The sequence below is a fragment of the Oncorhynchus kisutch genome, linkage group LG13 (assembly GCF_002021735.2).
Source record: "Oncorhynchus kisutch isolate 150728-3 linkage group LG13, Okis_V2, whole genome shotgun sequence".
NCBI lineage: Eukaryota > Metazoa > Chordata > Actinopteri > Salmoniformes > Salmonidae > Oncorhynchus > Oncorhynchus kisutch.
This window is the reverse complement of record NC_034186.2, coordinates 74053659-74076312: the sequence shown is the minus strand read 5'-3', so window position 1 is coordinate 74076312 and position 22654 is coordinate 74053659. Positions and strand designations below refer to the sequence as shown.

General features: G+C 46.4%; 1 protein-coding gene across 3 annotated transcripts; it reads left to right on the top strand.

Annotated features, from left to right (window-relative positions):
• Nucleotides 1-1296: 1296 nt before the first annotated feature.
• Nucleotides 1297-22062, top strand: ntd5 (ntl-dependent gene 5). 3 transcript variants are annotated; one of them, XM_031787275.1, is made up of 8 exons: nucleotides 1297-1523; nucleotides 9302-9448; nucleotides 9876-10067; nucleotides 18929-19040; nucleotides 20365-20438; nucleotides 20852-21031; nucleotides 21239-21436; nucleotides 21626-22062. In XM_031787275.1, the coding sequence occupies exons 1-8, from the start codon at nucleotides 1460-1462 to the stop codon at nucleotides 21706-21708; spliced, it is 1050 nt and encodes a 349-aa protein (XP_031643135.1). In that variant the 5' UTR covers nucleotides 1297-1459; the 3' UTR covers nucleotides 21709-22062. The 3 variants fall into 3 exon arrangements, with proteins under 3 accessions (XP_031643135.1, XP_020331781.1, XP_031643136.1); XM_031787276.1 differs by lacking the exon at nucleotides 9302-9448 and having other exon boundaries at nucleotides 1428-1523; XM_020476192.2 differs by lacking the exons at nucleotides 18929-19040; nucleotides 20365-20438 and having other exon boundaries at nucleotides 1401-1523.
• The last annotated feature ends 592 nt before the right edge of the window (nucleotides 22063-22654 follow it).

Below are 22654 nucleotides of genomic sequence, written 5' to 3'. Positions count from 1 at the left end.
TCTCCCTACGGCCCTACAGACTGCGGAGGCCTTGTTCAGGCACGTTTTCAGGCACTATGGGGTGCCTGAGGATATAGTGTCTGATCGAGGTCCCCAGTTCACGTCTAGGATCTGGAAGGCATTAATGGAACGTCTGGGGGTCTCGATCAGCCTTACTTCGGGGTTTCACCCCGAGACTAATGGGCAGGTGGAAAGAGTAAACCAGGATGTGGCCAGGTTTCTGCTGTCTTATTGCCGGGACCGGCCGGTGGAGTGGGCGGCGTTCGTGCCCTGGGCCGAGATGGCACAGAACTCGCTTCGCCACTCCTCCACTAACCTCTCTCCCTTCCAGTGCGTACTGGGGTACCAGCCTTGGCATCAGAGCACAGTTCTGGCGCCTTGGCATCAGAGTCAGACCGAGCGGTCCAGCCGCCTGCCCTGCCGGAGGCTGGGTCCGCAGTTTGTGGGGCCATTTAAAGTCCTGAGGAGAGTGAACAAGGTTTGTTATAGGTTACAGCTTCCTCCCGATTACCGTATTAACCCCTCGTTCCATGAGGGGCCTTCAGTATCTCGTGGAGTATCTCGTGGAGTGGGAGGGGTACGGTCCGGAGGAAAGGTGCTGGGTTCCGGTCGAGGACGTGTTAGACCCTTCAATGCTTCAGGAGTTCCACCGTCTTCGTCCGGATCGCCCTGCACCTCGCCCTCCGGGTCGTCCCCGAGGCCGGTGTCGGCGCGCTGCCAGAGGGGGGGGGTACTGTCACGACTTCCGCTGCAGTTGGTTCCTCTCCTCGTTCGGGCGGCGTTCGGCGGTCGGCGTTGCCGGTCTTTTAGCCATCATTGATCCATTTTTCATTTTGTCTTGTTTTCCCACACACCTGGTTTCAATACCATCATTACATGTTGTGTATTTAACCCTCTGTTCCCCCCATGTCCTTGTCCGGAATTGTTTATTGTAAGTGCTTGTGCACGTTATTTCTGGTGTGTGACTGGTTTTCTACCCATTGTATTGATTGTTCTGTTTATAGTGATTTTTATTATTAAACTGCGCCGTTCTAACACAGTTTTCGCTCTCCTGCGCCTGACTTCTCTGCCGCCAGTACGACCCCCTTACATTATCATTGTGTGTGTGTGTTTGAGATCTGGCTCAGGTAGTAATAATCGAACCTGTAACTGTTTGATCAGTAGACCCTGTTGATTACAGGTATGTGTGTGAGTGGGAGACTGTAATGTCAGCTGCTCTGTTTGATCTATTGACCCCCTTCTCTCAGCTCTATCAACATAAATGGGTGAAAGGTCTCTTCCAATGGAATTTTACCCAGTGTTCTAAACACTCAACGCAAACCAGATGTGTGTTCCTGGGCTGTACCTTATGCCTCCCTCTCTCTCCCCCCTTTTCCCTTTTGTTCCCCTCTTCCCAAAATGTTCTGTTTCCCAGTGTGCCTCCCTCATAACGGCTGAGACCAGGGTCTAGGCTGGAAGGATGGACTCTGTGCTGCTGCTGTCTCTGTGGGCTCTGGCTGGCTCTGTCTCTCTGCAGACTGCAGGTAAGCTCAGCTCAGACCTCTATCTCTCTCTCACACACATTTTCTATGACACTATGTAACTGCATGTGATTCCTAGACAGAGCTTGTCCCACCTAGACTGAGCTGGGCTTTGGTTTGGCCCTTGGATAGATGAGTAAATCAGTTGATTATTTCAGATCATTTAAAAACCTAGAGCTTGCATTTGTTTTTCAATGAGTGTACTGCATATTGAATATTTGTTCCTGTCTTTGTTGTATTGACATAGGCTGTGGTTTTGGTTGTGTGTTATGGTTGGGGCATGCTGATACACTCCCGACTACAAAGTTATTGAATGCATTTGCAGTTTCTTTTGGTTGTGTTTTGTACAAAGCATGCAAAACACACTAATCTCTCAGAGGTTAGCAGTCGTTGGGTGGTATGATATTTACTGTATGCCTCTGTAACCTTCTCACTCATCCTTATTCACGAATAACTCACGATTTTTAGAGATCATGGTAGCATCCACATTAATGTAATAGTGTTCAGAAACCTATTCTATTCTTATTAACAGTAAAAGTTACTCCAAAATGACACAATACATTATTTGGCATTCATTTCTATTATGCTCAACATAATCCAAAACACAACCAAAACAAATGCATCCAAAAGGTTTGTAGAGTCATAAGCTTGAAGTAGTCATTGCGTGCTAGGAATATGAGACACAATAGTAAACTAAATGTAACACACTGTAAGTGAATTTCCCCACGTATACAGGAGTAATAAAGGCCCAGTTCACCAATTTTGTATTTCTTTTTTAAATTAATATTTTTCAGGGGTGCTGCAGCACCCTCAGCATCCCTGCTTGCGGCTATGGTAGGGCAGTGTACTGCAGCTGTATGAGAGACAATGTCTGTGTATGTGTGTTTGCACAGTTGTGTGTATGTAGTATGTGTGTCCCCCTGTGTCCACCTGTGTGTACAGTATATGAATATATGTTGTTAATTGGTCACGCATGTGCAGCTGTCAGCATGAGAGAACACGAGTTGGGGGACCCCTCTTTCTCTGTTCCAGATGTGCTGTACATTAAGGGCGTGTCTCTCTCTGTGTGTCTGTGTGTGTGTGTGTGTGTGTGTGTGTGTGTGTGTGTGTGTGTGTGTGTGTGTGTGTGTGTGTGTGTGTGTGTGTGTGTGTGTGTGTGTGTGTGTGTGTGTGTTTGTGTGTGTGTGTGCTGGGCTACAGTCCATGCTGTATTGCGGATATGAATTAATTATGTGTTTTATGTTAAACACATGGAAGAAAAATACAATGGATTCCCAGGAAGAGATGAAATCACAGAACTAGATGCCCAATTGGAATCAGATTTAGGCCCCTATTCTATCAAACTATAACCAGGTTTACATTCTGCACTGTAACCTTTGCTTACCTGAGTACATGAATACCTACAAATGTGCCAGAAGAAAATGGTCCTCTTTGCAATCTTTGGTACCAGGTTTGATAGAAAAAAGGCCCCATTTGATTCCAACTTAAACTTCAGTTCACATTTCAACTACGATTTCATGTTCCGACCTCTCCATTTCACTCACCTGGGCAAGGTCTGATTTGATTCATCTTTATTGAAAATTAAACATCTAATTTACTTAAGTATTCACACCCCTGAGTTAATACATTCAAATCACCTTATAGCTGTGGATCTTTCTGGGTAAGTCTCTAAGAGCTTTGCACACCTGGATTGTACAATTTATTTTTATTTAACTAGGCGAATCAGTTAAGAACAAATTCTTATTTACAATGATGGCCTACCCCGGCCAAACCTAGACAACACCGCCCAATCACGGCCGGATGTGATGCAGCCTGGATTTGAAACAGGTGACTCCTCTTGCACTGAGATGTAGTGTCTTAGACTACTGCACCACGCGGGAGCCCAAAATATTTGCACATAATTTTTTATTTATTCTTCAAGCTCTGTTAAGTTGGTTGTTGATCATTGCTAAACAGCCATTTTCAATCCGATTTAAGCCAACATTCTAACTATGCCCCTCAGGGACATTTTATGTCATCTTGGTAAGCAACTCCAGTGTATATTTGGCCTTGTATTTGGGGTTATTGTCTTGGTGAAAGGTGAATTTGTATCCTAGTGTCTGTTGGAAAGCAGACTGAAACAGGTTTTCCTCTAGGATTTTGCCTGTGCTTAGCTCTATTCCGTTTCTTTTTATCCTAAACAACTCGCTAGTCCTTGCCAAAGACAAGTATACCCACAACAAGATGCAGCCACCACCATGCTTGAAAAAGTGATGTGTTGTGTTGGATTTGTCCCAAACAAAATGCTTTGTATTCAGGAAATAAAGTGAATTCCTTGACCAATTGTTTTGCAGTTTTACTTTAGTGCCTTATTGCAAACAGGATGTATTTTGGGAATATTTTTATTCTGTACATGGCACGTTTCAGGTAAGACCCAGATGCAGACAGTGTTGAAGTAACACAAGTTTATTACTAGGACAGGGGCAGGCAAAACGACAGGTCAAGGGCAGGCAGAGGTCAGTAATCCAGATAGGGTGCAAAAGGCCCAGAATGGTAGGCAGGCTCAGGGTCAGGGCAGGCAGAATGGTCAAAACCAGGAAAAATTAGAAAACAGGAACTAGAACAGACAGGAGCAAGTGTAAAAATGCTGGTAGGTTTCACGAAACGAACTGGCACGAACTGGCAACAGATAAACAGAGAACACAGGCATAAAACACTTGGGGGTGGAGACAAGCACAAAGACAGGTGAAACAGATCAGGGTGTGACAGTACAGGCTTGCTTATTTTCGCTCTGTCATTTAGGTTACTATTATGGAGTAACTACAATGTTGTTGAGCCATCCTCAGTTTTCTCCTATCACAGCCATTTAACTCTGTAACTGTTTTAAAGTCACCATTGGCCTAATCGTGAAATCCCGGAGCGGTTTCCTTCCTCTCTGGCAACTGAGTTAGGAAGGACGCCTGTATCTTTATAGTGACTGGGTGTATTTGATACACCATCCAACTTGTAATTAATAACTTCACCATGTTCAAAGGGATATTCAGTGTCTGCTTTAAAAAAAAAAAACATATACCAATAGGTGCCCTTCTTTCTGAGGCATAGGAAAACCTCCCTGATCTTTTTTGTTGAATCTGTGTTTCAAATTCACTGCTCGACTGAGGGACCTTACAGATAATTGTATGTGTGGGGTACAGAGATGGAGTAGTCATTCAAAAATAAACATGTTATTAAACACTATTATCGCACACAGAGTTAGTCCATGCAACTTATTATGTGACTTGTTAAGCAAATGTTTATTCCTGAAGTCATTTAGGCTTGCCGTAGCAAAGGGGTTGAGTACTTGACTCAAGACATTTCAGATTGAATTTTTTTATTAATTTGTAACAATTTCTAAAAACACAATTCAATTTTGACATTATGGGGTATTGTGTGACAGAAAATCTCAAGTAATTTTAAATTCAGGCTGTAACACAACAAAATGTGGAAAAAGTAAAGGGATGTGAAAACCTTCTGAAGGCACTGTACATAATTCAACTGGGGGTCCGCCTAGGTAATGCATGCTGTCTGCAAAAAAATATAATATATACAGTACCAGTCAAAAGTTTGGACACACCTACTCATTCAAGGGTTTTTCTTTATTTTTACTATTTTCTACATTGTAGAATAATAGTGAAGACATCAAAACTATGAAATAACACATACGGAATCATGTACTAGCCAAATAAGTGTTAAACAAATCCAAATATATTTTATATTTGAGATTCTTCAAAGTAGCCAACCTTTTCCTTGATGACAGCTTTGCACACTCTTGGCATTCTCTCAACCAGATTCACCTGGAATGCTTTTCCAACTGAAGGAGTTCCCACATGAGCACTTGTTGACTGCTTTTCCTTCACTCTGCAGTCCAACTCATTCCAAACCATCTCAATTTGGTTGAGGTTGGGGGATTGTGGAGGCCAGGTCATCTGATGCAACACTCCATCACTCTCTCCCTTATATACCTGGAGGTGTGTTTTGGGTCATTGTCCTGTTGAAAAACAAATGATAGTCCCACTAAGTGCAAACCAGATGGGGTGGCGTATTGCTGCAGAAAGCAGTGGTAGTCATGCTGGTTAAGTGTGCTTTGAATTCTAAATGAATCACAGATAGTGTCTCCAGCAAAGGACCCCCACACCATCACACCTCCTCCTCCATGCTTCATGGTGGGAAATAGACATGCAGAGAATGAAGGCCTGACTCATGCAGTCTCCTCTGAACAGTTGATGTTGAGATGTGTCTGTTACTTGAACTCTGTGAAGCATTTATTTGGGCTGCAATTTCTGATGCTGGTAACTCTAATGAACCTATTCTCTGCAGCAGCGGTAACTCTGGGTCTTCCTTTCCTGTGGTGGTCCTCATGAGAGCCAGTTTCATCTTAGCGCTTGATGGTTTTTGCGACTGCACTGGAAGAAACTTTCAAAGTTCTTGACATTTTTCGTATTGACTGACCTTCATGTCTCAAAGTAATGATGGACTGTCATTTTTCTTTGCTTATTTGAGCTGTTCTAATAAGGTCTGGATCTTTTACCAAATTGAGCCATCTTCTGTTTACCCCCTGTCATGACGTTGGCCTCTTTGGGTATAGCAAGCCCCATCCCCCTCTCCCTGCCTCCCCCTTGCCTCCTTCAACTAGGTTGCTGTGGTCAGAGAGACGTCGTAAATTCCTGAGGATCTCCTCATGGACACACAGTATAAGAGGCAGAGTCAATTTTCATAGAGGACAATCCATCTCACAGAACTTGAGGTACGAACAACTTTCATGTTCCGGAGAAAGTATAAAAGATCGGTGAAGAATCCAGCTACGAACTGGTCCGTTTGTCACAACTTGGGGAAGCTCATGGGAGATGGTGTGGCCACATTACCATAATGCTGTTTATATAATAGCCTCAGATAGAAGGTTTACATCTAATTGTTGTATAAGATGAATGAGTATGTATGATACTGTTTGTATAATTGTGTAATATGATTTTGGACTGTTTAATGAAGAAAAATACAATTCCCTTTTGATTTGAATTAAATCAGAGGACCGCTCCTGACCCCAGATAGGGTCAGGCCTCCTGGGACAGCCCTTTTCGGCCCTTCCGAAAAATAACCCCACTCGGGTTTTCGATCAGCAGACCGAGCTTACCTCAATTACGAGATGGCTAAAGGTTGCAGACCATGTTTTTCTCCTTTAGGGGAGACAAAGGTTGTAGACCATTGCTGAATCTTTTAACCATACCACGTGGTTAAACTCTTAGACTATCGATACCGACAGAATAAGAACAAGTCTTTGATATTAATTACTAGTCTGCAGCTAGGAATTCGGTATCATTGAATGCGAAGAACGACAACTGCCGAAACATCCATTCTATAACAAACCGAATGAATGTCACTTTGAACTATCCACTATAACCACGACAGAGAGAGAGAGAGAGAGAGAGAGAGAGAGAGAGAGAGAGACGGACAATTCTACAAATAAACAAACTTTTCACCAGCGATCAAAACGACACACTGAGGGTAAATATATATATTGATTGTAATTGTTCCCGAATTAGTGAGCGTTCATGTGCAAAGGATTAGCATTTCAATTGTTATAATTATCACTCTGTAGTGACTTCTTAGTCGACCCCACTTCCCCTTTTGTCTAACAAGCCGCCATGCCGGTTTAGCCCACTAGGGCACATTCTCATTTCATTTCATGTAACCACATTTACCTTGTTTGTTTGTTTGTTTATGCATTTCTGTGAATTACTTAGTTAGTAATAAATAAATGATTTAAGACAATTGATGTATGTATGGAGACTCATAGTGAAGACTGGGTTGGTGCTGATAACCAACAATTTACGACGTTTGAAATGAGACTAACGTGACGTAAAGTAAATAATTCATTCATTCGAAGACTAATTGATCAGATAAAATATCAGAAAAGTTATTTTAGGAAATTATAACTTTGTAATCTGAATATTTTTCCTTGCTGCCCCGACTTCCTAGTAATTACGGTTATATGATTAATCAGTCTAATCGCGTAATACTAATTACAGAGAATCTTTGATAAAAACTATCAGTCTTCAGTTAATGATAGTAAAGACACGACACCCCACTACCTTGTCACAACACATCTGATTGGCTCAAACGCATTAAGAAGGAAATAAATTCCACAAATTAACTTTTAAAACAAGGCTTAATTGAAATTGATTCCAGGTGACTACCTTATCTTATGAAGCTGGTTGAGAGAATGCCATGAGTGTGTAAAGCTGTCATAAAGGGAAAGGGTGGCTACTTTGAAGAATATATATTTTGATTTGTTAAAAAATACATTTACTACATGATTCCATATGTGTTATTTCATAGTTTTGATGTCTTCACTATCATTCTATAATGTAGAAAATAGTAAAAATAAAGAAAAACCCTTGAATGAGTAGGTGTCCAAACTTTTGACTGGTACTGTATATATGGTCTCTCAGTGTTTTTATGAATATTGCTAGCAACAACAGAATAAAGGAATTTTGAATTACATATCAACAGTAGAAAAAAGGAGAATATCTTCTATCTAATGATGCCAACTTTATTTCTCAACCCTTAATATAAAGACAATTACACTTATTGGAGCCAATTAAGAAAGTAAGCTTTCTTGACTTGTCTTGGACATACATTTTTCCCAACACAGGGTGTCCGGTTTACCTGGGAGGGGGTCCCTGGGTGGCCGGTTTACCTGGGAGGGGGTCCCTGGGTGTCCGGTTTATCTGGGAGGGGGTCCCTGGGTGGCCGGTTTACCTGGGAGTGGGTCCCTGGGTGTCCGGTTTACCTGGGAGGGGGTCCCTGGGTGGCCGGTTTACCTGGGAGTGGGTCCCTGGGTGGCCGGTTTACTTGGGAGGGGGTCCCTGGGTGGCCGGTTTACCTGGGAGTGGGTCCCTGGGTGGCCGGTTTACCTGGGAGTGGGTCCCTGGGTGGACGGTTTACCTGGGAGGGGGTCCCTGGGTGGCCGGTTTACCTGGGAGTGGGTCCCTGGGTGTCCGGTTTACCTGGGAGGGGGTCCCTGGGTGTCCGGTTTACCTGGGAGGGGGTTCCTGGGTGGACGGTTTACCTGGGAGGGGGTCCCTGGGTGGACGGTTTACCTGGGAGGGGGTCCCTGGGTGGCCAGTTTACCTGGGAGTGGGTCCCTGGGTGGACGGTTTACCTGGGAGGGGGTCCCTGGGTGGACGGTTTACCTGGGAGGGGGTCCCTGGGTGGACGGTTTACCTGGGAGGGGGTCCCTGGGTGGCCAGTTTACCTGGGAGTGGGTCCCTGGGTGGACGGTTTACCTGGGAGGGGGTCCCTGGGTGGCCAGTTTACCTGGGAGTGGGTCCCTGGGTGGACGGTTTACCTGGGAGGGGGTCCCTGGGTGGACGGTTTACCTGGGAGGGGGTCCCTGGGGGGCCGGTTTACCTGGGAGGGGGTCCCTGGGTGGACGGTTTACCTGGGAGGGGGTCCCTGGGGGGCCGGTTTACTTGGGAGTGGGTCCCTGGGGGGCCGGTTTACCTGGGATGGGGTCCCTGGGGGGCCGGTTTACCTGGGAGGGGGTCCCTGGGGGGCCGGTTTACCTGGGAGGGGGTTGAAGACCTCTGACATAATATAATAATATCTGCCATTTAGTAGACACTTCTATCCAAAGTGACTTGCAGACATAAAAAAAAGTTTTCTCATTTGGGTGGTCCCGGATATCAAACCATCAAACCAGCATTCACCATCCTCTACCAACTGAGCTAGAGGGCCACATCTCTCCACCTCTGTCTCTCTCCTAGTCCAGGCATCTGATGCGTGTCCAGAGAGGCTGCTGGGTAACGAACGGAGAAGGACGTGTCCAAAACCCTGTACACAGGACAAGGACTGTGGCAACAAGCGCCAGTGTCTGTGTGATGGCCAGTGTGGCCTCAGCTGTGTGGCTCCAGGTACGTGTGTGTGTTCTGGTTTGTCAGTGTGTCCTCAGCTGTGTGGCTCCAGGTACATGTGTGTGTGTGTTCTTTGTTTGTCAGTTGGACCTCAGCTGTGTGGCTCCAGGTTCATGTGTGTGTTCTGGTTTGTCAGTTGGACCTCAGCTGTGTGGCTCCAGGTACGTGTTTGTGTTCTGGTTTGTCAGTTGGGCCTTAGCTGCGGGGGTTAATTTAAATCATTGCACATGTTCATGTGTGTTCCAAATGAGGAAATGAGGGCACTCAACATGGCTTTACATCATCACCAGTGATGCCCCATCTGGAAGTGCCTTTTCAGTTCATCTGCCCAGAAACACACTAAGCCCATTCTAAACGGTTCTTGATTATCTGATCTTTCCTCGTTAACCTGTCCACTCCTCCATCTCTTCCTCTCTTTCTTCCCCAGGTCGTACTTGTCCCTGGCCCCTGCCCTCAGGGAACAGCTTTGTTGCTTCCCTCCTCTCTCCCACTCCCTCTTTCTCTGCCCTCCTCGAGGTGCGTTGTGACACAGGCTACATGTTGCCCAATGGCTTGGATGCAGCCATCCGTCGTTGCCAAGGCGACCGACAATGGAGCGGTGATGATCCCAACTGCACAGGTGGGTACAAGAACAGAGCAGAGAGGCAGAATGTTCTGGATGCAATTTAGATAACATTATCTCTGCTCATTAGAAGGACCCTGGAAATAGGGAAGGGGAAGGGAAGGGGGTACCTAGTTAGTTACATAACTGAATGAATTCAACTGAAATGTGTCTTCCTCATTTAACCCAACCCTTCTGAATCAGAGAGGTGCGGGGGACTCCCTTACTTGACGTCCATGTTGTTGGGGGATTATCTGCCTTGCTCAAGGGAGTTACTGGCTCAACGCTCTTAACCGCTAGGCTACCTGCTGCCCCCAAAGAATGGAATGGAATACACATACTGTAGATTGCACAGTGAATGGAATAGAACATATTTCACTCCCTCTGTTCCATTCAGTCCATTTCTATGTGTTACATCATATTCTATTCTATTAATCTTTTATCCCAGAAGCAGTTTTTCACTGTTACAAAAAATGGTTCAAAAAGGGTTCTTCAGGGTTCTTCACCCTTTGAGGTTCTAGGTGTCTGTGTGTGAGTCAAATCAAATCAAATCAAAGTTTATTTGGCACGTGCGCCGAATACAACAGTGAAATACAACAGTGAAATGCTTACTTACAGAATCTAACCAATAGTGCTGAGAAAAAAAAAGTGTGTGTGTGTGTGTGTGTGAGGTCAGGAATGAGGGCCTCTGTGATGGTGTTATTTGGTTGGCAGTTTGTCTGTTTGCATAGACTGAGACATTGTGTAACCAGGGCCCATTCTCTAAATTGCCTTAGCAATGGGACGATCAGCTGTTGATACTAGGACTGCTGTCCAGAGAGAGGCAGGGCTTGATTAGTTCACAGTGTCTGTGCCAGATAGGGTGAAAGAGCATGTTCTAGTCTTCATCTCCTCCTGGCTGGGTTCTTTTAACCTTTATTTAACTGTTGTGTGTTTCAGTGTGTGAGTCAAGTGTGTATTTTAAGAGTATGAAGGTCTGCATGCATTTGTGTCCTCTGTGCACTATTGTGTGTGTGTGTGTGTGTGTGTGTACTTATAGTGTTATATGTTCGTGTTTGTGTGTGTGTATGTAATTATAGTGTGATATGTTTATGTTTGTGTGTGTGTGTGTGCACTTATTGTGTTATATGTTTGTGCTTGTTTGTTTGTGTGTGTGTGTGTGTGTACTTATAGTGTTATATGTTTGTGTTTGTGTGTGTGTGTGTGTGTGTGTACTTATAGTGTGATATGTTTGTGTGTGTGTGTGTGTACTTACAGTGTTATATGTTTGTGTTTGTGTATGTGTGTGTGTGTGTGTGTGTGTGTGTATGTGCATGTCCCAATCTCACAGAGCTCCTTCTTAGAGACAGGCAGTAGGTTGGCTGGGTGTCTTCCTGTGTGTATTCTGTACAGTTGTGTATTCGAGCTGTGCTCCATCGTGCTTATTGAGAGGCAGTGGGCGGTAGATCACTGTCAGAGTGTCAAATAGCTGTGTGTATGTATGTGTGTGAGTTTAAGAGAGAGAGACAGAGAGTGGGGGGGGAGAGGGGAGAGAGAGAGAGAGAGAGAGAGAGAGAGGGGAGAGAGAGAGGGAGAGAGAGGGGGGGGGGGTGAGGGGGGAGAGAGAGAGAGGAGGGGGGAGAGAGGGAGGGGGGGCGAGAGAAAGGAAGAGATTTTGTGTATACATTGAATGTGTGTGGGAGGTGGATCACAGATAGTGTCAAAGAGCTGTTTGTGTGTGTGTGTGTGTGTGTGTGTGTGTGTGTGTGTGTGTGTGTGTGTGTGTGTGTGATGTGTGTGGGCGACGGATCACAGTCAGAGAGCTCTCTTGCTCATGCAGCTCTGGGCCATGCTGTTCCCTCTTCTCCTCTCCTCTCTCCTCTCTCATCCTTTCTTCCACTCATCCTCTTCTCCTCTCATCCTTTTCCATCTGAGAGGCCCCTGATAAGGTCTCTCCCCTCAGAGAGAGCCAAGGACAAGTAAGCAGCTCTGGGCTATTTAGTGTGTCTGTTTGGTGAAGCAGAACTGGGCTGTAGAGAGAGGTGTGCAGTGTGTGTGTGTGCGTGTGTGTGTGTGTGTGTGTGTGTGTGTGTGTGTGTGTGTGTGTGTGTGTGTGTGTGTGTGTGTGTGTGTGTGTGTGTGTGCACATATGTGGTGGACTTGACCAGGAAAGAGGTGCACAGCTTTGACCACCTGGTTTCACTATCACTCCTTTAAGACAGAGCTACCTGTCAGCCAACAGTAGTTTCACACTGGGCCCTGGCTGTGTGGGAGGCAGACAGGGAGGGAGGGAGGCTGGAGAGCACACAGAGAGAGGAGGGCCACAGTTAGAACACTGAACCAACCCAGCTCCAGGCACTCACACTCACTCCCCATACAGCCACACACTCAACTCACTCACCCGCCCATACAGAATTTATATAGCTACGTGTAGGATTAGATATATTTCAAAAACACTCAGTGAACTGACCCCTTTTGATGTTGCTCATGTGTGTCTATGGGAGAGTTTTACACAGAAGAGAGCCTCTCTCTACCTGCTGTCGTTACTCTGCATATCACACTACCCATCGAACATCCCTCCCTATAAGTCTGAGGTCACTTCAACTCCCCTACAAAGAGCCTCTCTCTACCTGCTGTCGTTACTCTGCATATCACACTACCCATCGAACATCCCTCCCTATAAGTCTGAGGTCACTTCAACTCCCCTACAAAGAGCCTCTCTTGATATTTATATTTCCACGAACGAGAGGCTCTCGTACTTCCAGGAATGAGCCATCCATGTGGTTACACAACTAATGCAGCATCTCTCTCTTTCTATATTTCTCTTTCTCAGTCTCTCTCTCTCTCTCTCTGCCACTGTCTCTCTCTCTCTGCCACTGTCTCTCTCTCTCTCTCTCTCTCTCTGCCACTGTCTCTCTCTCTCTCTCTCTCTCTCTCTGCCACTGTCTCTCTATCTCTGCCACTGTATCTCTCTCTCACTCTGTCACTCTGTCACACTCTCGCTCTCTCTCTGTCACGCTCTTTGTCACTCTGTCATTCTCTCTCTCTCTCTCTCTCTGCAGCAGTATGCATGCTTATCAACTAGGTATCATAATCTATTTTCAGATTCCTGTTTTCACAAAGGATATTCAGTTTCCTGACTCATAGCTACGACAACCTGCAACACCTATAACCTACAAACGTTAAAGGGACATGTGAGGTGTTGACCGCTATGTTGACGCTGAAGAGGAGACCCCCCATTCCACTTCTCCCTGTCTGCTGTGTCATCTCGCACCTATAGTGCATTCGGAAAGTATTCAGACTCCTTGACTTTTACACGTTGTTAGGTTACAGCCGGATTCAAAAATTTCTTAAATAGTTTTTTCTTCTTCATTGGTCTAAACACAATACCCCATAATGACAAAGCAAAAACGGTTTTTTAGACGTTTAGGCAAATTTATAAAATAAAAAAAATAAAAAAAGTATTCAGACACTTTACTCAGTACTTTGTTGAAGCACGATTACAGCCTCAAGTCTTCATGGGTACGACGCAACAAGCTGGGACACCTGTATTTGGGGAGTTTCTCCCATTCTTCTCTGCATATCCTCTCAAGCTCTGCCAGGTTTGATGGGGAGTGTTGCTGCACAGCTATTTTCAGGCCTCTCCAGAGATGTTCGATTGGGTTAAATTCCGGGCTCTGGCCGGGCCACTCAAGGACATTCCGTCACTTGTCCCGAAGCCACTCCTGCGTTGTCTTGGCTGTGTGCTTAGGGTTGTTGTCCTGTTAGAAGGTGAACCTTCGCCCCAGTCTGAGGTCCTGAGAGCTCCAGAGTAGGTTTTCATCAAGGATCTCGCTGTACTTTGCTCCGTTCATCTTTGCCTCGATCCTGACTAGTCTCTCAGTCCCTGCCGCTGAAACACATCCCCATAGCATGATGCTGCCACATTCATGCTTCACCGTAGGGTTGGTGCCAGGTTTCCTCCAGATGTGACGCTTGGCATTCAGGCCAAAGAGTTCAATCTTGGTTTCATCAGACCAAAAAATCTTGTTTCTCATGGCCGTAGAGTATTTAGGTGCCTTTTGGCAAACTCCAAGCGGGCTGTCATGTGCATTTTACTGAGGAGTGGCTCCTGTCTGGCCACTCTATCATAAATGCCTGATTGGTGGAATGCTGCAGAGATGGTTGTCCTTCTTGAAGGTCCTCCCATCTCCACAGAGGAACTCTGGAGCCCTGTTAGTGTGACCCTCGGGTTCTTGGTCACCTCCCTGACCATGGCCCTTCTCCCCCCTATTGTTCAGTTTGGCTTGGCGGCCAGCTCTAGGAAGAGTTTTGGTGGTTCCAAACTTCTTCCACCATTGGGTTCTTGAGGACCTTCAATTCCTTTGACCTCATGTCTTGGTTTTTGCTCTGACATGCACTGTCAACTGTGGGACCTTATATAGACAGTTGTGTGCCTTTCCAAATCATGTCTAATCAATTGAATTTACCACAGGTGGCCTCCAATCAAGTTGTAGAAACATCTCGAGGATGATCAATGGAAACAGGATGTACCTGAGTTAAATTTCGAGTCTCATAGCAAATGATTTGAATACTTATGTAAATAAGGTATTTCTGTTTTTTATTTGTAATAAAATAGCTAAAATGTCTAAAAACCTGTTTTCAATTTGTCATTATGGTTTATTGTGTGTAGATTGAGTCAAGGCATCTGAGTACTTTCCGAATGCACTCCAGCTGTTACCTTTCTCTCAATACCGTTATTCACATTAGCTAAACACTGCTCTGTGTGTGTGTGTCTGTCTGTGTGTATTTGCGTGTTGTGTTCCTGTATTTTCTATGAATCCTATTATGCACATTAGTTACATGCTGATATGTGTGTCTTTCAACAATGTGTGTGTGTTTCTGTATGTGTGTAGGCTATGAATGGTATTATGCTCAACAGCACATAGGCACCAACAGTGAATGACATACAGAGCCTTTAGAAAGTTCACACACCCCTTGTCTTTTTCCACATTTTGTTGTGTTACAAAGTGCGATTAAAATAGATTTAATAGATTTTTTTTGTCAACAATCTACACAAAATATTCTGTAATGTCTCAGTGGAAGAAACATGTTTTTTTTATTAATGAAAAAGATTATATTTTGATTAGAGAAGTATATTCAACCCACATGTTAGATCACCTTTTGGCAGCGAGGAAAAGCTGTGAGCTTTTCTGGACGAGTCTAAGAGCTTAGCAAGCCTTGATTGTACAATATTTGCCCATTATTCTTTTTAAAATTCTTCAAGCATTGTCAAGTTCATTGTTGATCATTGCTAGACATTTTCAAGACGATTTAAGTCAAAACTGTAACTAGGCCACTTAGTAACATTCAATGTCGTCTTGGTAAGTAACTCCAATGTCCTTGCATTTTAGTTTATTGTCCTGCTGAAAGGGGATTTGTCTCCCAGTATCTGTTGGAAAGCAGACTGAAACAGGTTCTCTTTTTACGTTGCCTGTGTAACGGCTGTTGGAAGGAGAGGACCAAGGTGCAGCGTGGTTCGTGTTCATACTTTTATTTGAACTGAACACTGAAATAACAAAAATAACAAAGAGAATGAACAAAACCGACACAGTTCTGTCTGGTGCAGACACAAAAACAGAAAACAACTACCTTACAAAACACAGGTGGGAAAAGGCTACCTAAGTATGGTTCGCAATCAGAGACAACGATAGACATCTGCCTCTGATTGAGAACCACACCCGGCCAAACACACAGAAATAGAAAACATAGAACACAAAACATAGGATGCCCACCCCAACTCACGCCCTGAAACCAAAATAGAGATAAAAAGGATCTCTAAGGTCAGGGCGTGACAGTACCCCCCCCCCCCCCCCCAATGATGCGGACTCTGGCCGCAAAACCTAAACCTATAGGGGAGGGTCTGGGTGGGCATCTATCCGCGGTGGCGGCTCTGGTGCGGGACGTGGTCCCCGCTCCACCTTGGGCTTGGCCCACTTAGGTGGCGCCTCTGGAGCGGGGACCCTCGCCGCCGACCCCGGAGACCCTCGCCGCGGGCCCCGGACAGGAGGGAGACTCTGGAAGCTCCGGACAGGAGGGCGACTCTGGCAGCTCCGGACAGGAGGGTGACTCGGGCAGCTCCGGACAGGAGGGCGACTCGGGCAGCTCCGGACAGGAGGGCGACTTGGGCAGCTCCGGACAGGAGGGCGACTCGGGCAGCTCCGGACTGACCAGGCTGGGGAAACACACAGGAGACCTGGCTCTGGGAGCAGGCACAGGACTCACCAGGCTGGGGAGACCTACTGGAGGCCTGGTCTGTGGAGGAGGCACAGGATAGACCGGGTTGTGGGGGAGCACTGGAGATCTGGTGCGTAGCCTTGGCACCAGTCTTCCAGGCTGAATGCCCACTCTAGCCCGGCACGTGAGGGGAGCTGGAACAGGCCGCACAGGGTTCTCCTGGCGAACTGGGGAAACTGTGCTTAGAGCCGGCGCAGGATATCCTGGCCTGAGGAGACGCACTGGAGTTCTGGAGAGCAGGGCTGGCATCACCCGTTCTGGCTGGATGCCAGCTTCGACCCGGCAAATGTGGGACGCTGGCACCGAGCACACTGGCCTGTGAATGCTCGGCCGAGACACAGTGCGCAACACCCCATAGCACGGGGCCTGACCAGTCACATGCTTGCCCCGGTAAGCACGGGGAGTGGGCTTAGGTCTCCAACATGACTCCGCCACACACCCTGTGTGCCCCCCAACAAAATATTTTTGGGGCTGCCTCTCAGTCTTCCTTGCCAGCTGTGTTCCCTCATACCGCTGGTTCCTTTCTCCTGCTGCCTCCGCTCTCCTGGCCATGGGAGGCGATCCCTTCCAGCCAGGATCTCCTCCCATGTGTAGGATCCCTTGCTGTCCAGAATGTCCTCCCATGTCCAGTCCTCTCTTTCACGCTGCTTGGTCCTTTGGTGGTGAGTAGTTCTGTAACGGCTGTTGGAAGGAGAGGACCAAGGTGCAGCGTGGTATGTGTTCATACTTTTATTAGAACTGAACTCTGAAATTACAAAAATAACAAAGAGAACGAACGAAACCGAAACCGTTCTGTCTGGTGCAGACACAAAAACAGAAAACAACTACCTTACAAAACACAGGTGGGAAAAGGCTACCTAAGTATGGTTCTCAATCAGAGACAACGATAGACAGCTGCCTCTGATTGAGAACCACACCCGGCCAAACACACAGAAATAGAAAACATAGAACACAAAACATAGAATGCCCACCCCAACTCACGCCCTGAAACCAAAATAGAGATAAAAATGATCTCTAAGGTCAGGGCGTGACAGCCTGTGCTTAGCTCTATTCATTTTCTTTATATTCAAAAAGACCTCCCTAGTCTTTGCCGATGACAACTATACCCACAACATGATGCAGCCACCACTATGCTTGAAAATAGGAAGACTGGTGCTCAGTGATGTGTTGTGTTGGATTTTCCCCAAACATATAATACAGCATTAATTCAGTGCCTTATTGCAAACAGGGTGCATGTTTGGAATATTTTCATCCTGTACAGACTTCCTTTGTTTCATTCCGTCATTTAGATTAGTATTGTGGAGTAACTGCAATGTTGTTGATCCATCCTCAGTTTTCTCCTATCACAGCCATTAAACTATAACAGTATCATGACACAAGGCGAGACCCAGATGCAGACAGAGGAGGCAGATGGTTGGAGTCTTACAATGTTTAATAATACAAAAGGAGTAGGCAAGATAATGGTTGTGGACAGGCAAAAGGTCAAAACCAGATCAGAGTCCAGGAGGTACAGAGTGGCAGACAGGCTCGTGGTCAAGGCAGGCAGAATGGTCAGGCAGGCGGGTACAGAGTACAGAACCGTCAAAACCGGGAGAACTAGAAAAAAGAGAATAGCAAAGGCAGGAGTACGGGAAAAGCGCTGGTTGACTTGGAACATACAAGACGAACTGGCACAGAGACACAGGGATAAATACACTGGGGAAAATAAACAACACCTGGAGGGGGTGGAGAAAAGAATGAGGACAAGTGAAGCTGATCAGGGTGTGACAAACTGTTTTAAAGTCACCATTGGCCTCATGTTGACATCCCTGATCGGTTTCCTTCCTCTCTGGCAACTGAGGAAGGACGCCTGTATCTTTGTAGTGACTGATTGTATTTATACACCATCCGAAGTGTAATTAATATACCATGCTCAAAGGGATATTCAATATCTGCTTTTTTTTACCCAGCCCCTTGCAAGGCATTGGAAAACCTCCATGGTTTTTGTGGTTGAATCTGTGTTTGAAATTCACTGCTCGACTGAGGGACCTTATAGATAATTGTATGTGTGGGGTACAGAGATGAGGTAGTCATTCAAAAATCATGTTAATAAACACCATTATTCCACACAGAGTTATTCCATGCAATTTATTATGTGACTTGTTAAGCAAATGTTTACTCCTGAACTTATTTAGGCTTGCTATAACAAAGGGGTTGAATTTTCACGCCCTGACCTTAGAGACCCTTTTTTCTCTATGTTTGTTAGGTCAGGGTGTGACTTGGGTGGGAAGTCTATGCTTTCTATTTCTTTGTTTTGGCCGGGTATGATTCTCAATCAGGGACAGCTGTCTATTGTTGTCTCTGATTGGGAATGGTGTGGAGGTGTGAATACTTTCTGAAGGCACTGCAAAATATAATCAGCACCCTGTGTGTGGTGTGTGTGTGTGTGTGTGTGTGTGTGTGTGTGTGTGTGTGTGTGTGTGTGTGTGTGTGTGTGTGTGTGTGTGTGTGTGTGTGTGAGCCAGAACAGAATGTACAAATGTGTTTTGTTACAGATGTGCTTCTCACTCTCTCCTCCCTCTCTCTTCCACCCTTCTCTTGCCTCCTCCCTCCCTCATGTGCATCTACGTCTGCCCCCTCTGTAGCCCCCACCTCCCCCCAGGTCTCATGTCCTTTAACTCAGGAGTTGACCAACACCTTCAGCATCGATGGATCCACAGTCGCTGGAACAACCATCCGCTACACCTGTCTGTCTGGGTGAGGGAGGGAGGGAGGGAGGGAGGGAGGGAGGGAGGGAGAGAGAGAGAGAGAGAGAGAGAGAGAGAGAGAGAGAGAGAGAGAGAGAGAGAGAGAGAGAGAGAGAGAGAGAGAGAGAGAGAGAGAGAGAGAGAGGGAGGGAGGAAGAGGGAGAGAGAGAGAGGGAGGGAGGAAGAGGGAGAGAGAGAGAGGGAGGGAGGAAGAGGGATAGAGAGGGAGAGAGAGAGAGAGAGAGAGAGAGAGAGAGAGAGAGAGGGAGGGAGGGAGGGAGAGGGAGAGAGAGAGGGAGGAAGAGGGAGGGAGAGAGCGAGAGAGGGAGAGAGAGAGAGGGGAGGGAGAGAGAGAGAGGGAGGGAGGAAGAGGGAGAGAGAGAGAGAGAGGGAGGGAGGGAGGAAGAGGGATAGAGAGGGAGAGAGAGAGAGAGAGAGGGAGGGAGGGAGAGAGAGCGAGAGAGGAGGGAGGAAGAGAGCGAGAGAGGGAGAGATAGAGAGAGAGAGAGAGAGAGAGAGAGAGAGAGAGAGAGAGAGAGAGAGAGAGAGAGAGGGGGGGGGGGGGGGGGGGAGAGAGAGAGAGAGAGAGAGAGAGAGAGAGAGAGAGAGAGAGAGAGGATGCAAGCTAGAGAGGATGCAAGCTAGAGAGGTTGGAAGAGCCAGGGTGGGAGGAGAGGTTTGAGACAGAGAGAGAGAGATGAAAGACAGATGGCAGAGAAAGGAGAGAGAGAGATGGGTGGTACAGATGAGAGAGAGAGAGAGAGAGAGAGAGTGAGAGAGGATGCAAGCTAGAGAGGTTGGAAGAGGCAGGGTGGGAGAGCGAGAGGCAAGATGAGAGGTTGGAGACAGAGAGAGAGAGAGAGATGAAAGACAGATGGCAGACAAAGGAGAGAGAGAGATGGGTGGTACAGATGAGAGAGAGAGGATGCAAGCTAGAGAGTTTGAAAGAGGCAGGGTGGGAGAGCGAGAGGCAGGATGAGAGGTTTGAGACAGAGAGAGAGAGAGCGATGAAAGACAGATGGCAGACAAAGGAGAGAGAGAGATGGGTGGTAAGGGTGGAAGTGGAGGAACTTCATTATGTAGAGACTGGGCTATCTACAATACTGTTGTTAACTAGGCCATTAATATGCTTTTTACTGACTCACATCTAATAATCACATCCCAATGCATATGTCAATTGGAATCATGTATTGTATGCAAAATACAGACTTTCTGAAACAGAGACAACGGAGAGGTGAACATTTAACCCCTGCTACACCGCTTAGTGTATTACCAGTCAATTAGTCATATAACCACCCCCTCTCTCTCATTCTCTCCCCCCATTCTCTCTCCAGGGAGCTGGTGGGAAACAGTGAGAATTTCTGTAATATTGATCAGACCTGGCAGTATCCTCACCCCATCTGTCAAAGTACGTGTGTGTGTGTTTTATAATATATAGTGTTTGATAGAGAGAGGGCAAGCAGAGGGAGAGCATCAGAGCCATGGAATTTGATGGTTGGCGTGTGGGTGGATGGGGCCTTTTGAGTGTGGTTGTGTGTTTGTGTGTGTGTATTTTGCGGAGGAGGTTATTGTACTCTGCACATGAAATCGGTCTACTTTGTGTGTGTGTGTCTTTTTATGTGTGAGAGAGACTGAAATGTCGGTTGTTATGTTTCATAGTGCTTTACTGCCACCTTTTGGCCGAAACAGAGAATAACATCTCTTGCCAATTCATTCAGCAATGTTCTTGTATCCTGGTCTGATCCTAGGGACTCACAGGGTGTGCAGGCTTGAAGAACAAGTAAATGTGTATATACAGTGACCCTCTCTCTCCTGTTCCAGGGGTGTGGTGCCCGCCCCCCCAGGAGGTGAACCAGGGGTACCTGGTGGCGGTACAGAGGACTGAGTACGATGTGGGCGATGCCATCTATTACCTCTGTAAGAAGAACCACCTGCTGGATGGACCCAACCGGGTCACCTGCCAGCCCAACGGCACCTGGAGCACAGTGCCCTACTGCAGAGGTGAGTTCTAACTGATACACCCAGGGCCCACTGTGTGTGTGTGTGTGTGTGTGTGTGTGTGTGTGTGTGTGTGTGTGTGTGTGTGTGTGTGTGTGTGTGTGTGTGTGTGTGTGTGTGTGTGTGTGTGGTTGAGAGACAGAGAGAGTGTAGGTAGAATATTGACCTTTCTTCTTTATTTGTTCTTCATCCTGTACTTCCTGCTCTTAGCGCGCTGTCCAATCATAGCGGAGCGGAGCCGTGTTCTGATTGGTGGGCTGAAGCGTTGGCCCTATGACGTGACAGACTCGGTGGTTCCTCACGGGGAGAGCGTGACGTTCTACTGTAAACACTCCAGGAAGCAGTGCAGCTTCCCCTACACACAGACCTGTTTCGACGGCAGGCTCAACCCCCCCTTCTGCTACCTGGGTGAGTTGGGAACCCAGAACTGGTGCCCTGTCTAACAGGATCTATGGAAAACCCCTTGGTGCCTTACTAGTCTTTCTATGTGACTGTTCAGTGGTTAGGAGACCTCAGGGTTCAGTCAGAGACAGTATGTGCTTATATTGTCTTCATTTGATGTAACATGTCTATCACCTCCCTCCTTCTGTGTCCCAGAACCCACCTGGCTGCAGTACAAACTGTTCCCTCATCGGCTGGTGTCGGAGATCGAGGCCTGCTCTCTTGTAGACCTGGACTAATACCCCAACACTCCCATCTCTATCTCTTGTCCCCCTCTCTCTCAGCCTGTACCAATGATAGGCTCTACATGTCTTAATAACAGCTGTGTTAATGATAATACATGCATTAATACAGAAGTAAAACGTAGTCATGACTCATATAGTTCAAATGTTCACTTCATGTGTTGTTACCGTGTGACTCTGACTCCTCCCACTGCGGGATCTGACTGACCTTACATGTTGTGTTGTTTTAACATAGTGTGTTCCTGCCCCAAGCTGGCCTCCTTCTGTTGTTGACACACCAAGCCCTGAGGCTTGGAAGTTCTATTGATGGGACGGTTTTCAAATAAAAACTACGTTTTTGCTGTAATGTGATTTTTCATGTAATTGAAATGAAATAGAGATGAACACTTGATTTTCACAACAATTAGGACGCCCTGATATCTCTCTCTCTCTCGCTCCCACACGAGCATGCACATGCACACACACACATCCCTCTTTTGTATTTTCTAAGGTTACATGTACTTGGATTAAATGGTGATCTGATCTGATCTCATACCATATACAGTAGCTGCCCACTGTTTACTCAACATGGATTGAGTCTAGTCGGACCCAGAATTGTCCTTGCTATCCGGTATCCTCGGGACGTCTCTACCTCCACTTTAAAGTTTACATTTGGGTAAGGGCTAAGGTTATGGTATGGGTAGGAGTTAAAGTTAATACGGCCCAAGGATCCCAAATAGCACTAACCGAAGCCGAATGCTGCGACACCATGAGCTCCCACCTCTCTCTGCTCGTGCAGCAGGCTGCGCGCAGAATCTCCAAATCTAACTAGTCCGCCTCTCATTCATATTTGGTCCTCCGGAAGTATCCACAGCTCGGGTAAGCCAGTGTCTATGCAGCGAGTGACTTATGGGTGGAGTATGTAGTTTATTATCCAGTTTTAAATGTATGGGCAGTATACCGG